The 22,831-nt window shown below is 34.7% G+C and overlaps 1 protein-coding gene and 1 long non-coding RNA gene across 2 annotated transcripts; one reads left to right on the top strand and one right to left on the bottom strand.

Moving 5' to 3' along the window:
* Positions 1 to 6,497: 6,497 nt before the first annotated feature.
* Positions 6,498 to 8,206, top strand: LOC100241320 (uncharacterized). The gene is made up of 2 exons (XM_019219927.2): positions 6,498 to 6,510; positions 6,615 to 8,206. Exons 1-2 carry the CDS (start codon positions 6,498 to 6,500, stop codon positions 8,204 to 8,206), a joined length of 1,605 nt encoding a protein of 534 aa, XP_019075472.1.
* Positions 8,207 to 9,935: 1,729 nt separating this feature from the next.
* LOC132253722 (uncharacterized) lies at positions 9,936 to 10,961 on the bottom strand. The gene is made up of 4 exons (XR_009465605.1): positions 10,770 to 10,961; positions 10,374 to 10,466; positions 10,174 to 10,290; positions 9,936 to 10,016 (listed from the first exon to the last, which is right to left on the bottom strand). It is a non-coding gene; the product is annotated as an uncharacterized LOC132253722 (long non-coding RNA).
* Between the last annotated feature and the right edge of the window lie 11,870 nt (positions 10,962 to 22,831).

Raw genomic sequence — 22,831 nt, 5'->3', positions numbered from 1 at the left:
CTTACATCTATTTTTGAGCCATGTGAAGAGGGTAAATTCAAAGCTCATGCTCTTTGGAATAAGAGCCTAATGAGAAGAGGGGTGTTTAGAAGAATATGAAATCTATATCAAGTGTCCTAAAAGAGGGCTCCTTTTTTGGAATAACAATCTCTTCATATAATTAATAAATCAAGGGTTCCTCTTTTCAAACACCTTCACATGTCTTATGATTTCAACCCATCCATTTAATATATGTAGTTGGATCCAGAGCATAACACTACAAATAGATTAATATGTAATTAATGGCAACTCAACAACACAAATATATAAAATATTAGACAAAAGTCTTCATGAGTTGATTCCTTTTAAACTAACACACTAATTTCTTATATACATATGAAAGGAAAACCCATTGACCCTGTATTTTTTTTTTAGCTATCACTACCCGTATTCTTTGCTAATCTCCTACCCGTATTTTCTCCCTCAATCTTGTTGTAATTATACACATACAACTCACCCATATCTCTTACTAATATCTATTTAGTTTATATCTAAACACTAAGTGTTCATTTGGATATACTTTCTATTTTCTATTTTTTTCAATTTAAAATATTAGTAATAATTTTATATAAAATATTAGAACTTTTAAAAACTTACATTGAAAATATAATAATTTTAAGAATTGTTTAAAAATTTGAGGTATCACAAAAATTATGTTAGATTTTCTTTGATTTTTTTTATAATAAAAATAAACATGAGAAAATAATTTTTTTTCTTCTTATGTATTTTTTCTTTCCTTAATTAGTATTTTTTGAGAACCAAATATAACCTAAGACTATTGATTAAAAATGAGGGAGAAGACTCCTCAATTAAATACTATCATTCATTGATAATACTATTAAATAAATAATTAATTATTCCAATTCATACACTATTCATTTAAATATGACCCCTAATAATTAATGCTACTAAGTAAATGATTGATTATTTAACTCACAACATAACTTTCATAGATTGCCAGAAGTTTGGGTGTGTTTCCATTATATAGAAATCCCTCTTCTCATTGCCAATGTGCTAAGTATAGATTATTAAGTCAAGATGTTTCCATTCATTCCTTACTCCAAGGCTATGTTTGATTTTCGGAAAGCATTAAGAAAAGAAAAAAAAAATGGTTTTCCAAGGAAAATAAAATATAATTAAAATTAATTAGAAATTTATATAATTTTAAAGTTATTTCATTTTTATATAATGGAATGAAAATAAGTTAAATGAATTTAAAAAAACATATAAAAATAATTTATTGACTTTAAAACTAATTTTTATTTTCTTTCGTTTTTTCTTTTCTTCTACTTTCATTCTCTATTTTTTTTCCCTCATATTTTTTCTCAAATTTTCTGAAACCCAAAAATAACCTAAATATATAAATTAAGTTGAAGAAATACATACACCCATAACATTTGTGAATTTATTGGTATAAATTGTCTAAAAAAATTTGAGAAATCTCAAAACATTAATCCAACCTGTTTATGATAATAAAATTGAGATTTTTATCAGATTTGACATGAACATTTTTTTTTTCTTTTCATATAGTTGGTTTCTAACTGTATAATCTGTTTTGAAAACAAATAAAACAAAAAAAAAAAACAAACGAAAAAACAAAAAATGTATAATCTATTGTTTGACAATCACATTCCGCATGGATCATACATAGACTGATGGGCGAGAAGAAGTTATGAGCAGACAGCTTAATTACCTGGTGCGAGTGGATGAAACTAGGGAGCAGATCCTGAGGCTGAGCCTGAGGCCCTGAGCTTGAGCCTGAGCAAGCAACTAAAAGATTAACAGCAGTGGCGCGAGGTTGATACACAAATTCTCCTCTCTCAACTCTCGATGCTGAAGGAAACCATAAAATCCAATATGGAAAAGTGTAGCGCATGAATATCCGTGGGAACTACCCATGAATATCAATTTATTAATTATATGTAAACATATTCACACTATAACCCTAACTAATAGATTAATTTGCAATTATTGACAGCTCAACAACTAACATAAATATAAAAATATGATATCAAAGTCTTCATTTGATATATATATATATATATATATATATAAATGTTAAACTTGGGTTTGGGTGCCCAAGTGGGACTGACCTGATTTGGATCCAACAAAATGCGAGATAAGGAGAAAGAAAAAAATCTTTGACTTTCTTTCTCACTTTCTTTGAAAAAAGGTTGAAAGAATATGCTTCTATAAGATGTTTTATCTCTTGAATTTCATCTAATTTTGTTTTTTCTCCTTACAAAAGAAAGTTAAGGCATTTATGCTCTGAAATAAAGTGGTTCTTAAATTTTTTGTAATTCCATTCACGATTTGGGGTAGAAAATTCATCGATAAAACAATCAATCTGAATTTTAGGCATATCAAAAAGTAATCCAAAGCCTTATTTCCTACAATATGAATGTTGAAAATTTTGATAGATGTGATCACTAATTTGCTAAGGCAATGTGATACATTTGTAGTCCAATTGATCGTGGAATAACCATGATGCATTTAAAGATATTGTAATTGGTACAAATAACATTCACATGATATATCAATATTCATTTAAATAAGACCTATTGGACAATGTTTATTAAATAATTAATTATTCCAAATCATTTTAAAGTCTGTGCATGCAAGGCATGGGTTATTATCATTTGTTCATATCTCAACATAGTAATCAACTTATGAGAATCAACCTATCATTTGTCTTTCCATTGAAATGACTTTAAATTTAAAAGATTTTTGGGAGTTTAAAAATAATGATAGGGTAAAGGCAATATAATATATATATATATATATATTTCCTCTAGGTATGTCATACTAATGGCGTCAGGGCATAAGGTGGCACCATTGATCTTGGTGGCACCTTTAGTAGTTTGTAACTCATCTTCAACACAAAATGATGTTGGAGAATGAGAAAATGGTTCCAATTTATGAGGTGGCATCATCCTAGTGCCATTTTGGCAAACGGTAAGTTGACTCCTTAGCACTTTTCTTATTTTCATCATTTTTTTTCCAATTTTTTTTGTATAGATAATGGATGTCCAAATCTTCTTAAAATTTGTGAATTGATATTCTAATTAGAGTTAATTTTTAAAAAGTTTATTTATGCTCATTAATTTAAATAGATCTAAGTCTTCAACTATCTTAAAACCTTTGATTGATGGAAATAGGACTATTTCATTGATATTCATACAATTTTGATACTTTATGTCTATTCATACTTTGCTCTTGCCCCTTAAGATGTCCCTAGAGGCTCCATAATTATGATTATTCATGAAAATAGTTGTAAATATCAATAACTAATTGAAAAGTATGATAACGAAGTATGCACAAGGGTATCATACAATATACTAATTAAGAAGTGAATTTAATGCTAAAATTAAGCATAAGATGCAATTATTGCCTTGTTATCATGTAATGCCTTGGAAACATGGAAAATAAGTGAAAAATATTCTAACTTCCCAAACAGATTTTTATTCTAGAATGTGTTGAAGAATTACCTTTAAAAATTATTCTTAAAAATTATTTTATAAAATCAATTTTCAAAAACACTTATCAGATAAAGCCTTAATTACCTGGATTGAGCCGATGAAATGGGGAAGCACAGCCTCAGCTCGAGACAAGCAATTAATAGAAGAGCATTGGCTTGAGCTTGATCATCTGCACCTAGCTAGGGTTATGTGAATCTTATACATCATTCAAACACAAAATCCCCTCTCAACTCTCATTGCCAAAGCATATTGAGAACTATTGCTGAAAGAAACTATATCATCCAATATATAAAGAAGCACATCGATTGATGTATAGGTATATGGGTTTCTTATATGCTATTATCCTCTTTTCATTCATTTAAATGCCCTTGGAAACTGTGAAGCACATGGATTGGCGTTGACATTTTATCAGATACCCATTAATAACACTAACAAGTAAACAATAACTATTCCAGTTCACACCATAGCCCTATTAAATTAAGCCTATGCATGCAGCACATGGTATTCCATGGGTTCATGAATGGGTGATAGGTGGATATTGCTCTATTATGGGCATCCATTCCTATTAGTTATGAGTGTTATGGCAGAAAATTATTTATTTATAATATTGATTTTAAATTTTTATAGATTTGAAACTTTTCTGCCTTGGTGCACTTTTTGTTTAATTAGTTGCATGGTACTGATATACGTTTTGAATAAAGATAAAAGTGATTAAGTGTTGTTTGGTAATTGTTATTTGTTAATTGTTTTAGAAAACAATTTTGAAAAATAGTTTTTGAAAACTGTTCTATAATTTTTGTAAAATAGAAGTCTGTTTGGAATTCTAAAATGTTTTTAACTTATTTTTAAATACATTGTAAAAATAATTTTTATATCTACTATTTTATTTTTAATTATTCTATATATTTGTATAATTATTTTTTAAATCAATTCCCATGAAACAAGTAAAAAAATAAAAAGCAACTAAAATATATTCTTTAAAAACACCGTATTTTCTATATTTGATTGTCAAATAAAAAATAGTTTTTTATTATCAAATGTGTCTTTTGTATTTTTTATTATGAAGAATAAAAAAATTTTCTAAAAAATAATTCCCAAACATACACTAATATTCAAAAACTTCTTTTAGTACATATTGAATGATACAAAATATTTCGTTGTCAATTCAGTTCTTTTGGAATATTAATGGTATAAAATGTATAGATATTGCATTAGTGAAATTTTTATGTTTCAATTCAATGATTAAATTTCAATTTCAGTTATGTTTTGAATTTTTAGGAGTTGCATCTATTTTTGAGCCGTGTGAATAGGGTAAATTCAAAGCTCATGCTCTTTGGAGTAAGAGCCTAGTGAGAAGAGGGGTGTCTAGAAGAATATGAAATCTATATCAAGTGTCCTAAAAGAGGGCTCCTTTTTGGGAATAACAATCCCTTCATATAATTAATAAATCAAGGGTCCCTCTTTTCAAACACCTTCACATGTCTTATGATTTTAACCCATCCATTTAATATATGTAGTTGGATTCACAGCACAACACTACAAATAGATTAATATGTAATTAATGGCAACTCAACAACACAAATATATAAAATATTAGACAAAAGTCTTCATGAGTTGATTCCTTTTAAACTAACACATTAATTTCTTATATACATGTTAGTGAATGGGTGACAGGTGGATAGTTGCTCTTGTATGGGCATTCATTTCTATGAGTTATGGTAGAAGATTATTTATTTATAATATTGATATTTAATTTTTACAGGATTTGATTGAAAACTTTTGAAATTAAACCTTGAGTTTATGACACAAAAACCATAAAAGTGCAATATTAAAATTATGAAAGCCATGAGAAGGGGCTATCACATGATTTGATTCAAAACTTAGCGTTATTATGAAAGCTACTTATTAAACAATTAACTATTCCAATTGATACCATAATATTAGCTAGGTGTCATTTGAAAGTCAATGCATGGAGCACATGGATTATTATTTACAATTCTTTTAAATATTGTCTAAGATTTGACTCTCTTCATGGAACATAATGCAAAAATATCTCTTATCTTAGTAAGTAAAATCACACAAAATGCTACCCATTTATAATAAAAAGTTGACTATGATTGCAATAATTATTTAAAAATTATTAATGAAGAATAATTTAAATAAATTCCTACCCAAGTTCAATTAAATTATTATTAACTTTAATTTTTCAACAATGTTTGGTGAGTTTTTCACTTGTCAAATTTAGTGCTTTAGTTTATCTCTTTTCTATGATGTATAAACTTAATTTCTTTGGTCCAAAAAACTAAAAATAAAAAGTTTTTCAAAATACAATATTCCTGTGAACATCTGTATGTATTCAAATGTGATTGAATTGATAATGTTATTAAGTCCACAATTAAGTATTAAAATTCACATGATCATACCTCAACTAGATCAAAGATATATGTTAATTGAAAGTGAATGATTCATACAAGACTTGGGTTGTTGATTTAAATTATATTTGGTCATCCGAAATTATTAAGCAAATGATTTTTTTTTTTTAAGAAAATTGATTTTATTATATTTTGATGCTATGAATAAAGCTAAGGAAATTAAGAAAATTGAGAGGAATTCTTCTTATATTCCTTAAAAAATGTTAAACAAATTTTGAGGAAATGTATTCCCGGACAATTTTCATGAATAATAATATTTCTTCTCTTTTTTTTTCTCCCTATCTTCTTTCCTTCAAACTTTCAGAAACCATAAACTCAAGGTCAAGGGTTCTCAGAGCAGAAATATGGGCTAGAGAAACTCTAAATTTCTTGATCAATTGTAGCTTCTGTTATCCCTATGTACCCCTTAAATGAAATGAATTCAAAGCAGGGAAGTTTTAAGCTCTTTTTCCTAGCATAACAGTTTGTCAGTTGGTGTTTCTTTATAGCAGAAGCTGCAAGTTCTGAATTCCAATCCTCAGATCTCAGATACACCCAAAGAGAAACCATGATAATTACAGGTGAGCTCACCAGTAAGCCAACTGATCAGCTATTTTCTAATGAGCGTTTGGTTTTCAGATAATCTTCTATATTGATCTAACCATTAATCCCATCTTATTTTCAGGTATTGGCAGCTTGATCTTCATGAATAAAAGAAGATCAGTAGTGGAAATTTTCCCTCCAAGCGTGACAAAGCTTTGGGACGAATGGGAAGTCCGGGTATTGGTTTTAATCAGCCTCTTCTTACAGATTGTGCTCATACTGTTAGGCAATCGGAGGAAATATATACCTACAAACCGGATCAGAGTCATCCTTTGGCTTGCTTACTTAGCTGCAGATTGGATTGCAGCAGTTTGTATTGGCGTCCTCTCCAACAGCCAAGGAGATTGTGAAGATGACTCATCGCAACAAACCAATATCATACGGGCATTTTGGACACCGTTTCTACTGCTTCACCTTGGCGGCCCGGACACCATTACAGCCTACTCCATGGAAGATAATGAATTGTGGTTAAGACACTTGCTGGGGCTGGTCGTTCAGTTTGGAGGGTCATTTTACATCTTTCTTAGGGCCTGGAAGGGCATGCCCCTTAATATTCTGGCCATCCCAATGTTTGTGGCCGGACTCATCAAGTATGGGGAGAGGACTTGGGCTCTAAGGTCTGCGAGCAGCAGTCAGTTTAGAGAGGCCATGCTCCCTCGTCCTGACCCTGGGCCTAATTATGCCAAAATCATGGGCGAGTATACTTTGCAAAGGTCCCAGGGATTTAATGTTTCATTCAAACCAGTGCCTGAGCCTTCTACCAAAGTGAATTGCTTGGATAGAGATGCACCAATTCTCCAAGTTGGTTATGCCTTGTTCATGACTTTCAAGCGATTATTTGCAGATCTCATTCTCACCTTCCAAGATCGCGAGGACAGCCAATCCTTCTTCCACAATACAACTTGGGAGAAAGCTTTTGCAGTGATTGAAATTGAGCTTGCATTCATGTATGATGTGCTATATACAAAGGCAAGTGTGACGTATTGTAGATGGGGTCACCTACTCCGCTCGGTGAGTTTATCTTTCACAGTCTCAACATTCGTAGCCTTCTTGCTCATTAACAAGCATGGGTACTCGACCATTGATCTGATTATAACATTCTTGTTGCTGGTTGGAGCCATTGTTCTCGAGATGTATGCCATTATTGTACTACTTTCCTCGGATTGGACCATTCTCTCGTTGAGTAAGCACAGAATAACCCTCAAGGATAGGGATGAGATGGATCGAGCAAACAAGAGATGGTCTAATTCCATGGCACAATACAATCTGATGAGTTTCTGCCTCAAAGACAAGCCGATCAGGTGGTATCTTGAACTACTCCAGGGATTCTCTTACGTTTATGAAATGTTGGAGAAGCATCACTACAAGAGTTCTGTGACCGTTGCTGATAATTTAAAGGCATTGATCTTCCAGCACCTTTCAGATAAATCAAAGGGTATTAAGAAGGAACGTTCAGATACCAGTTCAAATAATTACAAGGAATTATGTGCTGGTAGGGGCGATCTGTACTCAAGAAAGAGCAATATAATTGTCACAGTGACCTTGGCTGGAGCGTTGAGGAAGACTTTGATCAGAGCATTCTTCTCTGGCACATTGCCACTGATCTCTTGTATTATACTGATCATCAAAACCAAAATCCAAGCTCGGTTAAAAATCCAGATTGTAGAACCATAAGCAAGATGGTGTCAGACTATATGTTATATCTTCTGGTCATGTGCCCTTTCATGCTCCCTGATGGAATTGGACAGATCAGATTTCAAGACAGCTGTGCGGAGGCCAAACAGTTTTTAGAGGACAAGAAGCTAGTCGGGGAAGGAGGAACCGAGGCTTGCCAAAAGTTACTTGCGGTGAACACTGAAGTTCCACCTCAGCAAGTCAAAGGAGATAAAAGCAAGTCTGTGCTATTCGATGCCTGCAGGCTGGCTAAGTCTCTGCAATCCCTGAAGATAGCTGAGAAAGAGAAATGGGAGATGATATGTGATGTGTGGGTGGAGATGCTGTGTTATGCTGCAAGCCAGTGTGGATGGAATCAGCACGCCCAGCAGCTGAGGCGAGGAGGAGAGCTGCTCACCCATGTGTGGCTTCTCATGGCCCATTTTGGTATAAGTGAACATTTCAAGATTTCACAAGGCCACGGAAGGTCTGTGGTGGTTGTGACTTAGGAATACTTGATAGCTCTAAGACCCTTGTTGTGCTTTAACTTTTAATTTAGCAATTTCCATTTTCATGGTTTTTGGCATTTTGCACTTGTTTGGGAACATTTTCAAAAATCATTATGAAAAACACTTTCTGGGGATAATTTTCAAAAACACTTCTCTGATATTTTTTATTACAACACAATGTCAAAGTAAGGGGCATCGTCTTGGTGTCACTTGTAGCAATTTGTAGCTCATCTTCAACACAAAATGGTGTTGGAGAATGAGAAAATGGTTCCAATTTTTTTGAGGTGGCGGTTCCATCCTAGCATCATTTTTGGCATGATGGTATGCCGACTCATTCACCACTTTTTAAATTTTCATCAATCTTTTCCAATTTTTTTTTCATAGGCAAAATATGTTCAAATTTTCTAAAATTTGATGAATTGATCTTTAAAGAGTCTAAATATTGAAAAAGCTTAGCTCATTTGAATGTATCTAACCTCCTCAACCAACTTAAAGACTATTTTATTAATCTTCATTCAATTTTGATACTTTAACTTTACTCACACTACAAGGAAAAAGATATATGGTGACATTTATAACGAGTCACCATATACATAGGGTGTCACTACAACATAGCGTCACCTTCTCCACTGACACCATAGAGGGTACCAATTGGTGACGTATTTGGAAGTGACACCAAAGTAGATAAATGGTGACCCATTCGGAAGTAACACCATATATTTCTAGTGATGATAGGGTGTCACATTAAATGCATCATCTTTGAGTTATGATGTCATATTAAATGCATCACCTTTGAGTAATGGTGTCACATCATTGTAAATTATTGTGGAAGATATGATTGCTTTTAGTTATAGATTTTTGTAATGCTTATGAATTAATAAGTAAGATTAACTTGTTTATATTTTGTCCATAAATATAACAATCATATTATATTTAACTCATTTTTCTGTAATGTTTCTGGAATAACTCATAATACATTGATCATCTAATAATATTTGTATATCAAATGTTCACAAAAAGATAGTACATCCAACATATCAAACCCATCAAAACTAAAAAAAGAAGTGTGAATACATACCAAAACATGATTTAGAAATGTTAAAGATCCCAAGATTCATGTATACCTCCATTTCATAAGCATAAAACCGACTAACTATAAAATGACATAAAAGTCTCATCTAAAAATCTAAATTTCTCAGTACTAATTAAAGTAACATTTATGTCCTACAACTTTTGACATAAGAGTTGCATTTAAAAACCCAAAATCTTGTTGCCTTCTTCTTTCTTTTTATTCTCCATTCCACCATCCCAAAAGTGTATACCTGCATTTCATAGTTTAATGAGTTTTATAGATTTTTATTGAAGAAAATAAACATGGATCGATGTTATCATAAATGAAAAAAAATCTTTTTTTTTTTTAAATAGAAACATTATTCAAAGAACCTATGGAAAAATTCATGTAGTAGCTAAAGGACTCACCATGCATGGTGATCATGATGCATCAACATGATTCATGATTAGTTGTAGCACAAAAGTAGCCCATTCTCCTCTAATTTCATCGAATTCTACTTGAGAATATGTTTTTTTATCACCAAACTGAAATCAAATAAGAAAATAATATTAAAATGCATAACATTTGGAAGCCTAAAACTATGTACAATTCATTAAATTTGTAATACCTTTGAAGCAATAATTGTAGGATAAAAAATTATCTCTTTTATGAATCTCATAACAAAGTAGCCACATTCGAACCCTCCTTCTTATCTTGGACACTAATCGATCAATTATAAAATAACATTAGTACTCATATATATAAATGGTGCAAATGCATAAGCTAATGTGTAAAGAAAATTTTTTGGATGTCACCTGCACTAGTTGCCAAGATGGCTCCCTTTTAGATGTTTTCTTTGTAGATATTCGAAGAGCCCTATGTAAATAAGTTCAATGGGTACATTTTTAAAATAAGTAAATGTTATATGTTTTAACATATATATAAATAATAAAAAAATGTGTTTGAGATGAATGTACTTTTAAAAAAAAAAATAATACTATGAAAAATAATAGGAAGAACTTACATGTTTACGATATCCTTTAAGTCCTCACATGGTTTGTGATGCATAGGGTCAAGATAGTGGACTATCATTTTCCTTGGCTCAATCACTACCAAGACCCAATGAAAGCTAAAACATTAAAAACAAAAGTAGCATCTAATTAGAAATATAAATCAATCATAAAACCTCAAATTAAAGTATAATATTTGTCACTTACTCGGGGTTGTAAGGTATGAAAACATATTTAGCATCTTGGCACTCCATTAAGCGTTTTGACAACAATTGTGCTCTTTTCTCTGTTGAGGAGTACTAAGGCCTGCTTGTGATATTGTAAAAGGATTAACAAATATAATTTGTGATTCCTTTTTGGCAATATGTAGTTGATCATGCATGTGCCTATTATTGTATCAAAACACCAAAAGAAAATTATCATTAGTCATATCCAATTTCATTCAACATGGGCAACTCATATTAAAAAAATAAAAACAAATGAAAATAAAAGGTGCACACCATAAATAGAAGGAGATGCAGTTTGATGACACCTCTAAAGATGAAATAATGTATTCACAATCCTCTCTAGATATATATGTTTGAAATTCGACACCAAATAGTGAAATGGGGAGCTGTATTGGGTATGTCTTGTCATTACCAAGACAACCATCCACAAATTTCTGAAAATTTTTAATGACCGAATGATTTTGAGGCTTAGATTTTCGAATAATTGGTGTCTTCACTATCTTCTTCTTTCCTTTATCCAACACCTATGAAAAAGGAAGGAATGTTAGATATATATACTCCTAAACAATAAAATACCAAGTTATAATCAAATTTATTATAGGCATAAAATGACATACTTGAGGATGTTCAATTTCAAGTATGACAAGGCTTGTTGGCCAATCAATCTCAAAGCCAATAGCATCCCCAACATTGATAATCTCATGGATTTGGAAATGGGAGTCTAGCATCTGGCTTGTGTGCAACATTTATTACAACCAACCTATTCGATCTTTTTTCTTCTATTAGTGTACCAGTTGCAACAACATTTCCTTTTCTTTCCACTGCTAATTTACATTTAATTACCTTCAATACAACAAATAATATCATTTACATAGGCTTTATATCACTTTTATTAATCTTGTATTATTAGTAAGTAAATGCATACCTTGTGTTTTAGTGGTGGTTCTGGTGGTTGGGGCTCTTCTATCATTTTAAACATTGGTTTTTCTGCTACAACTGGTTGTAAAACAAGTTGTTGTCTCATGTTATTACTACCCATATCAGAATGGGGTGTGGGGGGAGACATAACTTGTCTTGTTGCAGCATCTTCCATCTCTTTTTGTACCATTTCCCATATTTCTTCTTTGATTTTTTTCATGTCATCAGATGGTTGATGAAAGTATGAGCTAGGCCTAACCAAACGGTCTTGACCTACCACACGTCCTGGATGATCAGGCTTACCCAATGCCTGACCTAATATGTCATTTGGACCAGGTGGAGGTAGTCCAGTCTCCTTAGCATTTTCTAGTAATTCATCCTACAACAAAACATATATTAATAATAATTTGATGAAGATGATTTACATATCAATCAAAGACAACCAATTCAAGGTAGCTAGAAAATGAATTGTTTTAATACAAAGGATAATAGACAAATTGGTGTATAACATAACTACTCATAAAAATGATAGCATTAAGCCTCTTGCCTATTAACACCTAACGATATCATCACAAACCATAGTCACATAGACATACTAACACTATAGGCTCTAAAAGGCATAAATATGCTAACTTACTATCATGTTAATCACTGGCTCTGTAATCTTATTAAACTTTCCTTTCTTCTCACGTGCTTTCTTCCATAAAACACTTCTATCGACCCTACCAATACCCCCTTCTGCTTGTAGCTATAAAAATTTTAACAATAAAACTCATTAGTTCAATATGATCAAGTTAATAAATGACATTTAAAAATTGGAATCATTTTCCTATAAAAAAAAATATACTCCATTTTTTTACCGATATTGATAACTTACTGATTACTACCAAAAAGTGCTATTTTGTAGACCTAATTATAATGGTTTTAAGCACCTTTGAGTAGTAATCATATTCATTTAACCCAATTAATTCATTAAGATCCTTAGTAATTGGTTTTAACCATTTTGTGGCAAGTTTACATGTTTTTATCAGCTTATGAATCAATTCAAGCATGCCAAATGATGGAGGAGCTACTTGAACAAGTTATGGCAAAGCTTATGGAAGCTCAAATTCATGAAGAAACCAAGCTTTGGAGCTCCATAGCCCTTTGCCAAAGTCGTTCAAAGTATGCAAGGAGAGAAGCAAGGAGAGAGGAAAAACAGAGTGAAGAAAACAGAGGAAAGCCAGCTGCAGTCTTCTTTTACACTTTTGGAGCACTTCCCGAAGTCCATTTTCTACATTCTATATACCATTTCAAATCTCAAGAAGTCAAGAATCCAATGCTTCAAATGGTGCGCGATTCGGAGTTGAAACGAAGAAGTTACAGCCACTGCAAGTCAATCACTCTAAAGTGTTGCGGAATCAGCCTTTTGTTGCGAGAATTTCGCAGCCTTTTTGTACAGTGTTGTAGATTTCCTCCTGAAGCTACCCGATATATGCCGCAAGCTGGAAGCTGAGAACCTCAATGTGGAAGCCAACTTCGCAGCCCTACGAGATCACCCTTTTGCTGCGAAGTGATTTCGCAGCCCTCCTTGAATGTCTGCGAAATCTCGCAGACCTCGTTTTCACCTGCGAAATGTCCTTAGTGCTTCCTAATATTTGTGCACCGACTCTTTTGGATATTTTTCTTCAGATATTTTTGTATAAATTTCCATTTTCTCCTTGTATTCAGCCACTCATGTAATTCCTTAGCTAGGAAGTATCCAAGGAAGGGTAAATTACCTTCCTATATAAACTCTTTTGTAAACACTAAAAAGGAGACGCTCGGATATATATGTAATATAGATATCATATATAGAATCAAAGAACAGAGCACTTGCTCTGTTTTTCATATATATTCTTATTTTCCATTTCTTTTTATTTCTAGCCAATCAAACTCTGAGGATTTTTCCTCAGAGGATGAGAGGCTAAGCTTTTTGTCTCTTGGAGCTAAGGTAACCGGGTAAGTTTCCACATGCATAATTTGGAAGTTTTGTTGTTTTAGTTTTTAATGAAGAGAAAGTGTGACCCGTTAATGGTTTTTATCTTTTTAGTTAACTTAAAACGCCTTTAATTCACCTGGGCCAACACTTGGTAAGGCAAGTGATCTCCGTCCATGGAGATTCACTAGTTTACCCCTTGCGAGCCTTTGGGAGGTGGTTTGAAGGTAGGATTTTCTAGAATAGCCAACACTTGGTAAGCTTTTGGACTCCAAGGAGACATCCATTAGTTATCTCTTGCGAGCTTTTGACGGGTAATGCAAGGTTAAAGATCACCTTGAATGGCAAGTGCTAGGTGAGAGGTATGAGCCATTGCAAGATGCATCAGTGAGAGGGATTTAGTGTTTGAACCCATTAATGGGAAGCATCTGTACAATACCGGTTGGAGAAGGAACTATATATTAATTCTCTAATGCGAGGAAAAGAAACAAGTGACCGGAACTCCCTTTTTGTATGAGGAATCTGAGCCTAGTGATCTAAAACTCCAAGAAACACTTTTCTTTGTAGTTAAAATCAGTTACTATTTTTGGTTAGCTTAAAACCAACCTTTTTCATTCAAACATCTTTATGTTTTCTTTTAAAGCTAACCTTGAAATGAAAAGGCACCAATTCAGCTTTGAATTAATATCATTTGTGAAGTGAAAACCCATCCCAGTGAACGATCCTAGAGCCACTATGCTATAGTAGCTTTGTCTTTGCTACCCTAGTATATGGTGTAATAGGTTATAAATTTTGTTGATTAATCCCTCAATCAAGGAGCACCAGCTGGACATGAATCAGCTGAGACACCAATTGGGCACGAATCAAATGGCGCCGTTGTCGGGGATCGAACCCCGAATCAGATGGTGCCATTGCCACTGCCGTTGCTAGGGACGAATCACTTACTATATCCTGCTCAAAACGTGCATATCCTTTTCTTCCAAGATAATGATTGTAAATGTGTTTATCTCTTCTTGATTTCTGAACCTTGCGATATTCCTAAAAAATATAGACACAAAATTAGTACATGGTGAAACTATGTAAATGTAAAAATTGAAGATGTATTAAAAATAATGCTTAACATTAAAATGTTCAGAAAGTCTATCTTTAACAAAATGTCTCCAATGATCCTCTTGTATGAATGGGTAGATAGAAGGTGGCTTTTTCAGCTTTTCTGGGTCATTCTTGAAAGGCAATATATATTTCTTTGTCAACTTGTACTTAAAGGTTCGAAACCTGATGCCCATTAGTAGGAAACAATTCCTTTTGGAATTTTGATTCACATTAAAGCTTGTCTACAAAATAGCAACCCATGTTAGCTCATGTTAATGAATGTATACAATAATTATATATGAAAGCTATAGATAGACTTACCGTGATCAAATCCCATAACTTCTCCTTAGTCTCTTTAGGGACTTTCCTCCAACTCTCAACAATTATAGGCACATGGGTTCTAGTTATTGTACCAAGATAACTACTTAGTTCAACTGAATTTTCCCTAATGTGACTACCAAGGCTATTGTATTCAATCTTGAGCTTTATCCCTTTATTTCGATTTTTTGCAATCTTTGGTTTCAATGTACTACCTCTATGCTTTACTTTTGTCATTTCCTCTTCTTTTGGATCCATATTTGTGTGGAAGATATCAAGTATATGTGCAAACTAGTACTTCACCAACAAACCTGTAAAATGACTCAAAAGCAAGATTAATATATCCTTGCATATATTTCCTATAATTAAATTGGTCATTCACAAATATAGTTTTTGAAATTTTCTTTCAAAGTTTGTCTTGTTTTTTGATTTGTTATCAATAATGAAGAATTTATTTGTGAGGATAATAATAAAATAAATTAGTGCATATATAGTTTCAATTATTATTTATAGTTTTAATGAAAAAGAAATTTAGGAATGAGAGTTTCAAGTTATGTGAGCATAAAATCAAAACATGATAATAAAAAATAATATAAATCTAGTTCCATGAACAACAAAAAAGATAGTTAAATGAAGATTGAAGTGGTACCTTTGAATAACATATGTTTATGATGCATGAAAGAAATTTAGGATGATCAATATATATATATATATATCATGAGCAATATATAGAAGCTAAGCTAATGTGCAACTCATGAAAACTAATAAGTGAAATGCCTTATTATATATCATGTCAAGGGTACAATATATTATTTAATTATTTTCAATCCATATGCCCTCACAGTCTTCTCTCATGTATATTGCCTCTGATTCATCCATAACATCAAATGATTCAACTTCTGGCATTGAACTTATAAAGGGGTGATGTTCCATGCAATTATCGGTGAAGTCATCCAATCCTTCCATGTTTTTGAAATCTTTTGGAGGAATTGAGAGAACTATTGACCATTTAGGATCAAGTTGGTCTTCAACATAGAAGACTTGCTTGGCTTGTGATGCTGATTACTACTCAAAACATGCTATTTTGTAGCTTGTAATTAGCTCTTTTAAACACCCTTGAGTAGTAATTATTACCTTTTAACCCAATTAACATGTTAGGGACCCTTGCAATCGTTTCTAACAATTGTGTTAAGTTTTGGTGCTTTTTGATAGCTTTATGCTCACCAAAGCAATTTAAGAATGAGGGAGAGCTATTTATAGTTCATGGCAAAGCTTTTGAAAGCTTAAATTTATGAAGAAATCAAGCTATGGAGCCTCATAATCCTTTGCCTTAGTCGTTCAAAGTATACAAGGAAGAAACAATGGAGAAGAGGAAAACAGGGGATGAAAACAGGGGACACAGCTGCAGTCTTTCATTGCACTTTTGGAGCACTTTCCGAAGTCCATTTTTTACATTCTATATACCATTTCAAAGCTCAGAAAGTCAAGAATCCAACGGTTCAAACCATGTACGATTTGGAGCTGAAATGAGAAAGATATGGCCTTCGGAAGACAACTGCATCAAGCTGAGGGACAATTTCGCACGATGGAAATCAAGGTGCGAATTCCTCAGTCCACTGTGCGAAAATTTCGCACACCTCAAATCAAAGTGCGAAATTGGAACTCCAGCGTGCGAAAATTGGATATTTTTGCCGACTCTTTTTCTTCTGATATTTTTGTGTCTAAATTTCCATTTTCTCCTTGTATTCAACCACTCATGTAATTCCTTAGCTAGGAAGTATCCAAGGAAGGGTAAAATTACCTTCCTATATAAATTCTCTTGTAATCTCTGAAAAAACATCTTTTCGGGGAGCTTTCTCCAGGAGACCAAATGATGTAAATTTGATACTTAGTGAAATACAGAGATCTCTTTTGCTTTCTTTTTCTCTCTTCTATTTTCTATTTTCTTGCAAGCCAAACACCCTCTGAGGATGTTTTCCCAGAGGATGAGAGGTTAAACATTTAGTTTCTTAGAGTAAAGGAAGCTAGGTGAAAAGTCCAGATTAAAACATGGAAAGTTTCCGTGCATTAAATTCAGGTAGTTGGAGTCCATAAATGGTTTATAAAGCTAAGGTTTTGCCTTAAATCCCTTAGAATCACTTTGACTGGCCAATACATGGTAAGCTTAAGGTCTCTGTGGATGCTTATTGCTAGATCCATATCAGTCCATTAGTTATCATGTACGAGCCATTGGAAAGTGATTCAAGGTGATAGCCCATAGTGTCTTAAGCCATTAATGGACCTTGACTACCATCTCTAGTGACTTTTTATGGATTAAAACTTCATTGTCAAACCTATACCGGTTCGGGAAATAACTATAGGTTAAATCCCCAATGCGAGGAGAAAAATCCGGAATTTTCCACTTTGCATCTGGAACTTGAACCTAGCAACCTTTATCTCCGGGAAACTTTCTTTCTTCCACTTTTTACTTAGTTCTATGTGAGTTTAGTTTAAATCACCACTTTCAAAACAATTTTATTTTCTTTTAAATTTCAAGTTTGTGCTAAAGGAAATCATCAGAATCAATTTCTAATTTAGAGTCTGTCACTGATAGAGTGAAAACCCATCCCTGAGTTCGACCCTAGAACTGCTATACTATAGTAGCTTTGCTACGCCAGTATAAGGTCATAGGTTTTATAAATGTTTTTGATTAAAAGACCCGGCTGGGCCACGAAACAAATGGCGCCGTTGCCGGGGATGGTGCCACAATACAGTGATACAACCTTTTAGAGGCTACTTGTGATTTTCATCACAACCAGGGTGAATTCCTTTTTCACTAATTTCATTTTCTTTCATTTTCCTTTTGTTAATTTTATTTTCATTTTCTTCCTAACTTTAACCTTTTCTTTAGTTTCCTTTTGTTTTTACTATTACATGAATTGTAACTTGTGCATGCCCTATTGGATTAGGGACCAAGAGGGAAGATTAGTAAGGATTGAGAATCCTCAAGACACAGAGTTGGATATCTGTGTAAATATCATGGACCCTCCACCAGAGGATCAGAATTCTCAACAAGGTCAAGGGGGTAATCCCAATGCATACCTATCCATGAGGGATAGAATGCATCCCCCAAGGATGAGTGCACCCTCATTCATCCTGCCCCCACTTGAGCAGTTGGTTATAAGGCCCCATATTGTGCCCCTCCTACCAACTTTCCATGGAATGGAGAGTGAGAATCCATATTCTCACATCAAGGAGTTTGAGGAGGTGTGTAATACCTTTAGAGAGGGAGGAGCTTCAATAGACTTGATGAGACTCAAGCTATTCCCTTTCACTTTGAAGGACAAGGCAAAAATATGGCTTAATTCTTTAAGGCCAAGGAGCATAAGGAATTGGGTTGATCTTCAGGCTGAGTTTTTGAAAAAAAATTTCCCCACCCATAGGACCAATGGGTTGAAGAGACAAATCTCAAATTTTTCTGCTAAAGAAAATGAGAAGTTCCATGAATGTTAGGAAAGGTATATGGAGGCCATCAATGCTTGTCCTCATCATGGTTTTGATACATGGCTCTTAGTGAGCTATTTTTATGATGGAATGTCTTCTTCCATGAAGCAAATTCTTGAAACCATGTGTGGAGGAGATTTTATGAGTAAGAATCCTGAAGAAGCCATGGACTTTTTAAGTTACGTGGCTGAGGTGTCAAGAGGATGAGATGAGCCCAACTCAAGAGAGAAAGGAAAGTTTCCCTCTCAACAAACCCAAAATCCAAAGGCTGGAATGTACATGTTAAGTGAAGACGTGGACATAAAAGCTAAAGTGGCAACATTAGCTAGGAGGTTGGAAGAACTTGAGTTGAAAAAAATACATGAAGTCCAAGCCATTTCCGATACCCAAGTCCATGTTATGCCATGCACCATTTGCCAATCATGTGATCATGTGGTAGATGAGTGTCCAACCATGCCAGCTGTGAGAGAGATGTTAGGTGATCAAGTAAATGTTGTGGGGCAATTTAGGCCCAACAACAGTGCATCTTATGGAAACACCTATAATTCAAGCTGGAGAAACCACCCAAATTTTTCTTGGAAACCAAGGCCACCTCCATACCAACCACAAGGCCAAACCCAAGTACCTCAACAACCATCTTCAGTGGAGCAAGCCATTGTAAACCTGAGTAAAGTCATGGGTGACTTTGTGGGTGAACAAAAGGCAATTAACTCCCAATTGCATCAAAAGATTGAAAATGTTGAGAGTTCTCAAATAAAGAGAATGGAGGGGATGCAAAATGATCTATCTCAGAAGATAGATAATATTCAGTACTCCATCTCTAGGCTTACCAACCTAAACACAGTGATTGAGAAGGGAAAGTTCCCCTCTCAACCAAGCCAAAATCCCAAGGGTGTTCACGAAGTTGAAACCCAAGATGGTGAGTCTTCAAATTTGAGAGAGGTCAAAGCTGTGATCACTTTGAGAAGTGGGAAGGAGGTTGATCAACCCTTGCCTAACGTGGGGCCTGATGAAGAACTCAGATCAAAGAGACCCTTGATTAAAGAGGGCAATAACCAAGAAGAGTAGAGTGGGAAGAAAAGTGCATCCAAATCAAGCATTGAAGAAGAACCAAGGATAGTGATTAAGGAGGATATGATGAAGAAACATATGCCTCCCCCTTTTCCTCAAGCTTTACATGGAAAGAAAGAAATCAAGAATTCATCAGAAATTCTTGAAGTTCTGAGACAAGTGAAGGTGAATATACTTTTACTTGATATGATCAAGCAAGTCCCCACATATGCAAAGTTTCTAAAGGACTTGTGCACAGTCAAGAGAGGTTTACAGGTGACAAAGAATGCATTCCTCACTGAGCAAGTGAGTGCTATCATCCAGAGTAAGTCCCCAGTTAAGTATAAAGATCCGGGATGTCCCACCATATCAGTCAACATTGGAGGGACACATGTGGAAAAAGCTTTATTAGATTTGGGAGCAAGTGTGAATTTGCTCCCATACTCTGTGTATAAACAATTGGGACTAGGAGGATTAAAGCCCACAACCATGACCCTCTCTTTAGCTGATAGGTCTGTCAAAATCCCAAGGGGAGTGATAGAGGATGTTCTAGTTCAAGTGGACAAATTCTACTATCCTGTGGATTTTGTGGTGCTTGATACTGATTCCACTGTCAAGGAAGAAAATTATGTACCAATCATCCTAGGGAGACCTTTCCTAGCTACCTCCAATGCTATTGTTAATTGTAGGAATGGGGTGATGCAGCTCACATTTGGAAACATGACATTGGAATTAAACATATTCCATTTATGTAAGAGGCATCTTTACCCTGAAGAGGAGGAAGGATTCGAGGAGATGTGCTTGATCAACACTTTGGTTGAAGAGCACTGTGACAAGAGTTTAGAGGAGAGCTTGAATGAAAACCTAGAAGTCCTTGAAGATGGGTTCCCTGAACCCTTTGATGTGCTAGCCATAATGTCTCCTTGGAGGAGATGGGAAGAGATCTTACCACTGTTCAACCAGGAAGACTCACAAGGAGTTACTGTGGAGGACCCTCCAAAGCTTATTTTAAAGCCACTTCCTGTGGATTTGAAGTATGCATACTTGGAGGATGATGAGAAATGTCCAGTGGTAGTTTCCTCAACCCTCACTAGTGATCAAGAGGATAGTCTTTTAGGAGTCCTCAGAAAATGTAAGAAAGCCATTGGATGGCAAATTTCTGATCTGAAAGGGATTAGCCCTTTGGTGTGCACCCACCATATTTATATGGAGGAAGATGCAAAACCAGTGAGGCAACCCCAAAGGAGACTGAATCCTCACATGCAAGAAGTGGTGAGGAATGAAGTTTTGAAGCTACTTCAAGCTGGGATCATATATCCCATTTCAGACAGCTTGTGGGTGAGTCCCACCCAAGTAGTCCCAAAGAAATCTGGAATCACTGTGATCCAGAATGAGAAAGGGGAGGAAGTCTCTACAAGTCCTACCTCAGGATGGAGGGTGTGTATAGACTATAGGAGGTTGAATTCAGTGACTAGGAAGGACCATTTTCCATTGCCTTTCATGGACCAAGTCCTTGAGAGAGTCTCAGGACATCCTTTCTATTGTTTTCTAGATGGTTATTCAGGGTACTTCCAAATAGAAATTGATTTGGAAGATCAAGAAAAGACGACCTTCACTTGTCCCTTTGGTACTTTTGCATATAGGAGAATGCCCTTTGGTCTATATAATGCTCCTGCAACTTTCCAAAGATGCATGCTAAGCATCTTCAGTGATATGGTGGAACGCATCATGGAAGTTTTCATGGATGACATCACTGTATATGGAAGTTCTTATGAGAAGTGTTTGATGCATTTAGAAACTGTTCTCCATAGATGTATTGAGAAAGACCTAGTGCTAAATTGGGAGAAGTGTCATTTTATGGTACAAAAAGGAATTATCTTAGGACATATCATCTCCAAAAATGGCATTGAGGTAGATAAGGCAAAGGTGGAGCTGATTGTTAAGTTGCCACCTCCCACAAATGTTAAAGGAATTAGGCAATTCCTTGGACATGCCGGGTTCTATAGGAGGTTCATTAAGGATTTCTCAAAAATCTCAAAACCTCTGTGTGAGCTTTTGGTAAAGGATGCCAAGTTTGTGTGGGATGAGAAGTGTCAGAGAAGTTTTGAGGAATTGAAACAATTCCTCACAACTACACCAATAGTGAGAGCCCCAAATTGGAAATTACCTTTTGAGGTAATGTGTGATTCAAGTGATCTTGCTATGGGGGCTGTTTTGGGGCAAAGAGAGGATGGAAAACCCTATGTGATCTATTATGCAAGCAAAACTTTGAATGAGGCTCAAAAGAACTACACAACTACTGAGAAGGAGTTGTTGGCAGTAGTTTTTGCCTTGGATAAGTTTCGTGCTTATTTGGTAGGGTCCTCTATAGTGGTGTTCACTGACCATTCTGCTTTGAAGTACTTGCTAACCAAGCAGGATGCCAAGGCAAGATTGATAAGATGGATTCTTTTGCTCCAAGAATTCAATCTCCAAATCAGGGATAAAAAGGAGGTAGAAAATGTGGTAGCTGACCACTTGTCCAGACTTGTGATAGCACATGACTCACATGGTCTGCCTATCAATGATGACTTCCCTGAGGAGTCTCTCATGTCAGTAGATGTAGCTCCATGGTATTCTCACATTGCAAACTTTTTGGTTACTGGAGAAGTACCAAGTGAGTGGAGTGCTCAAGACAAGAGGCATTTCTTGGATAAGATCCATGCCTATTATTGGGAGGAACCTTTTCTTTTCAAATATTGTGCAGATCAAATTATAAGGAAATGTGTTCCTGAGCAAGAGCAATCGGGAATTCTTTCCTATTGCCATGATAGTGCATGTGGAGGTCATTTTGCCTCCCAGAAAACAGCTATGAAAGTGATCCAATCAGGCTTCTGGTGGCCCTCTCTTTTCAAGGATGCCCATTCTATGTGCAAGGGATGTGATCGGTGTCAAAGGCTTGGTAAGCTTACACGCCGAAATATGATGCCCTTGAACCCTATCTTAATAGTGGATATCTTTGATGTCTGGGGTATAGACTTCATGGGACCAT

Source organism: Vitis vinifera, chromosome 5, assembly GCF_030704535.1.
Source record: "Vitis vinifera cultivar Pinot Noir 40024 chromosome 5, ASM3070453v1".
In the NCBI taxonomy this organism is placed as follows: Eukaryota; Viridiplantae; Streptophyta; class Magnoliopsida; order Vitales; family Vitaceae; genus Vitis; species Vitis vinifera.
Note: the sequence above shows the minus strand (reverse complement) of the source record. Positions and strands in the feature narration are given on the sequence as shown.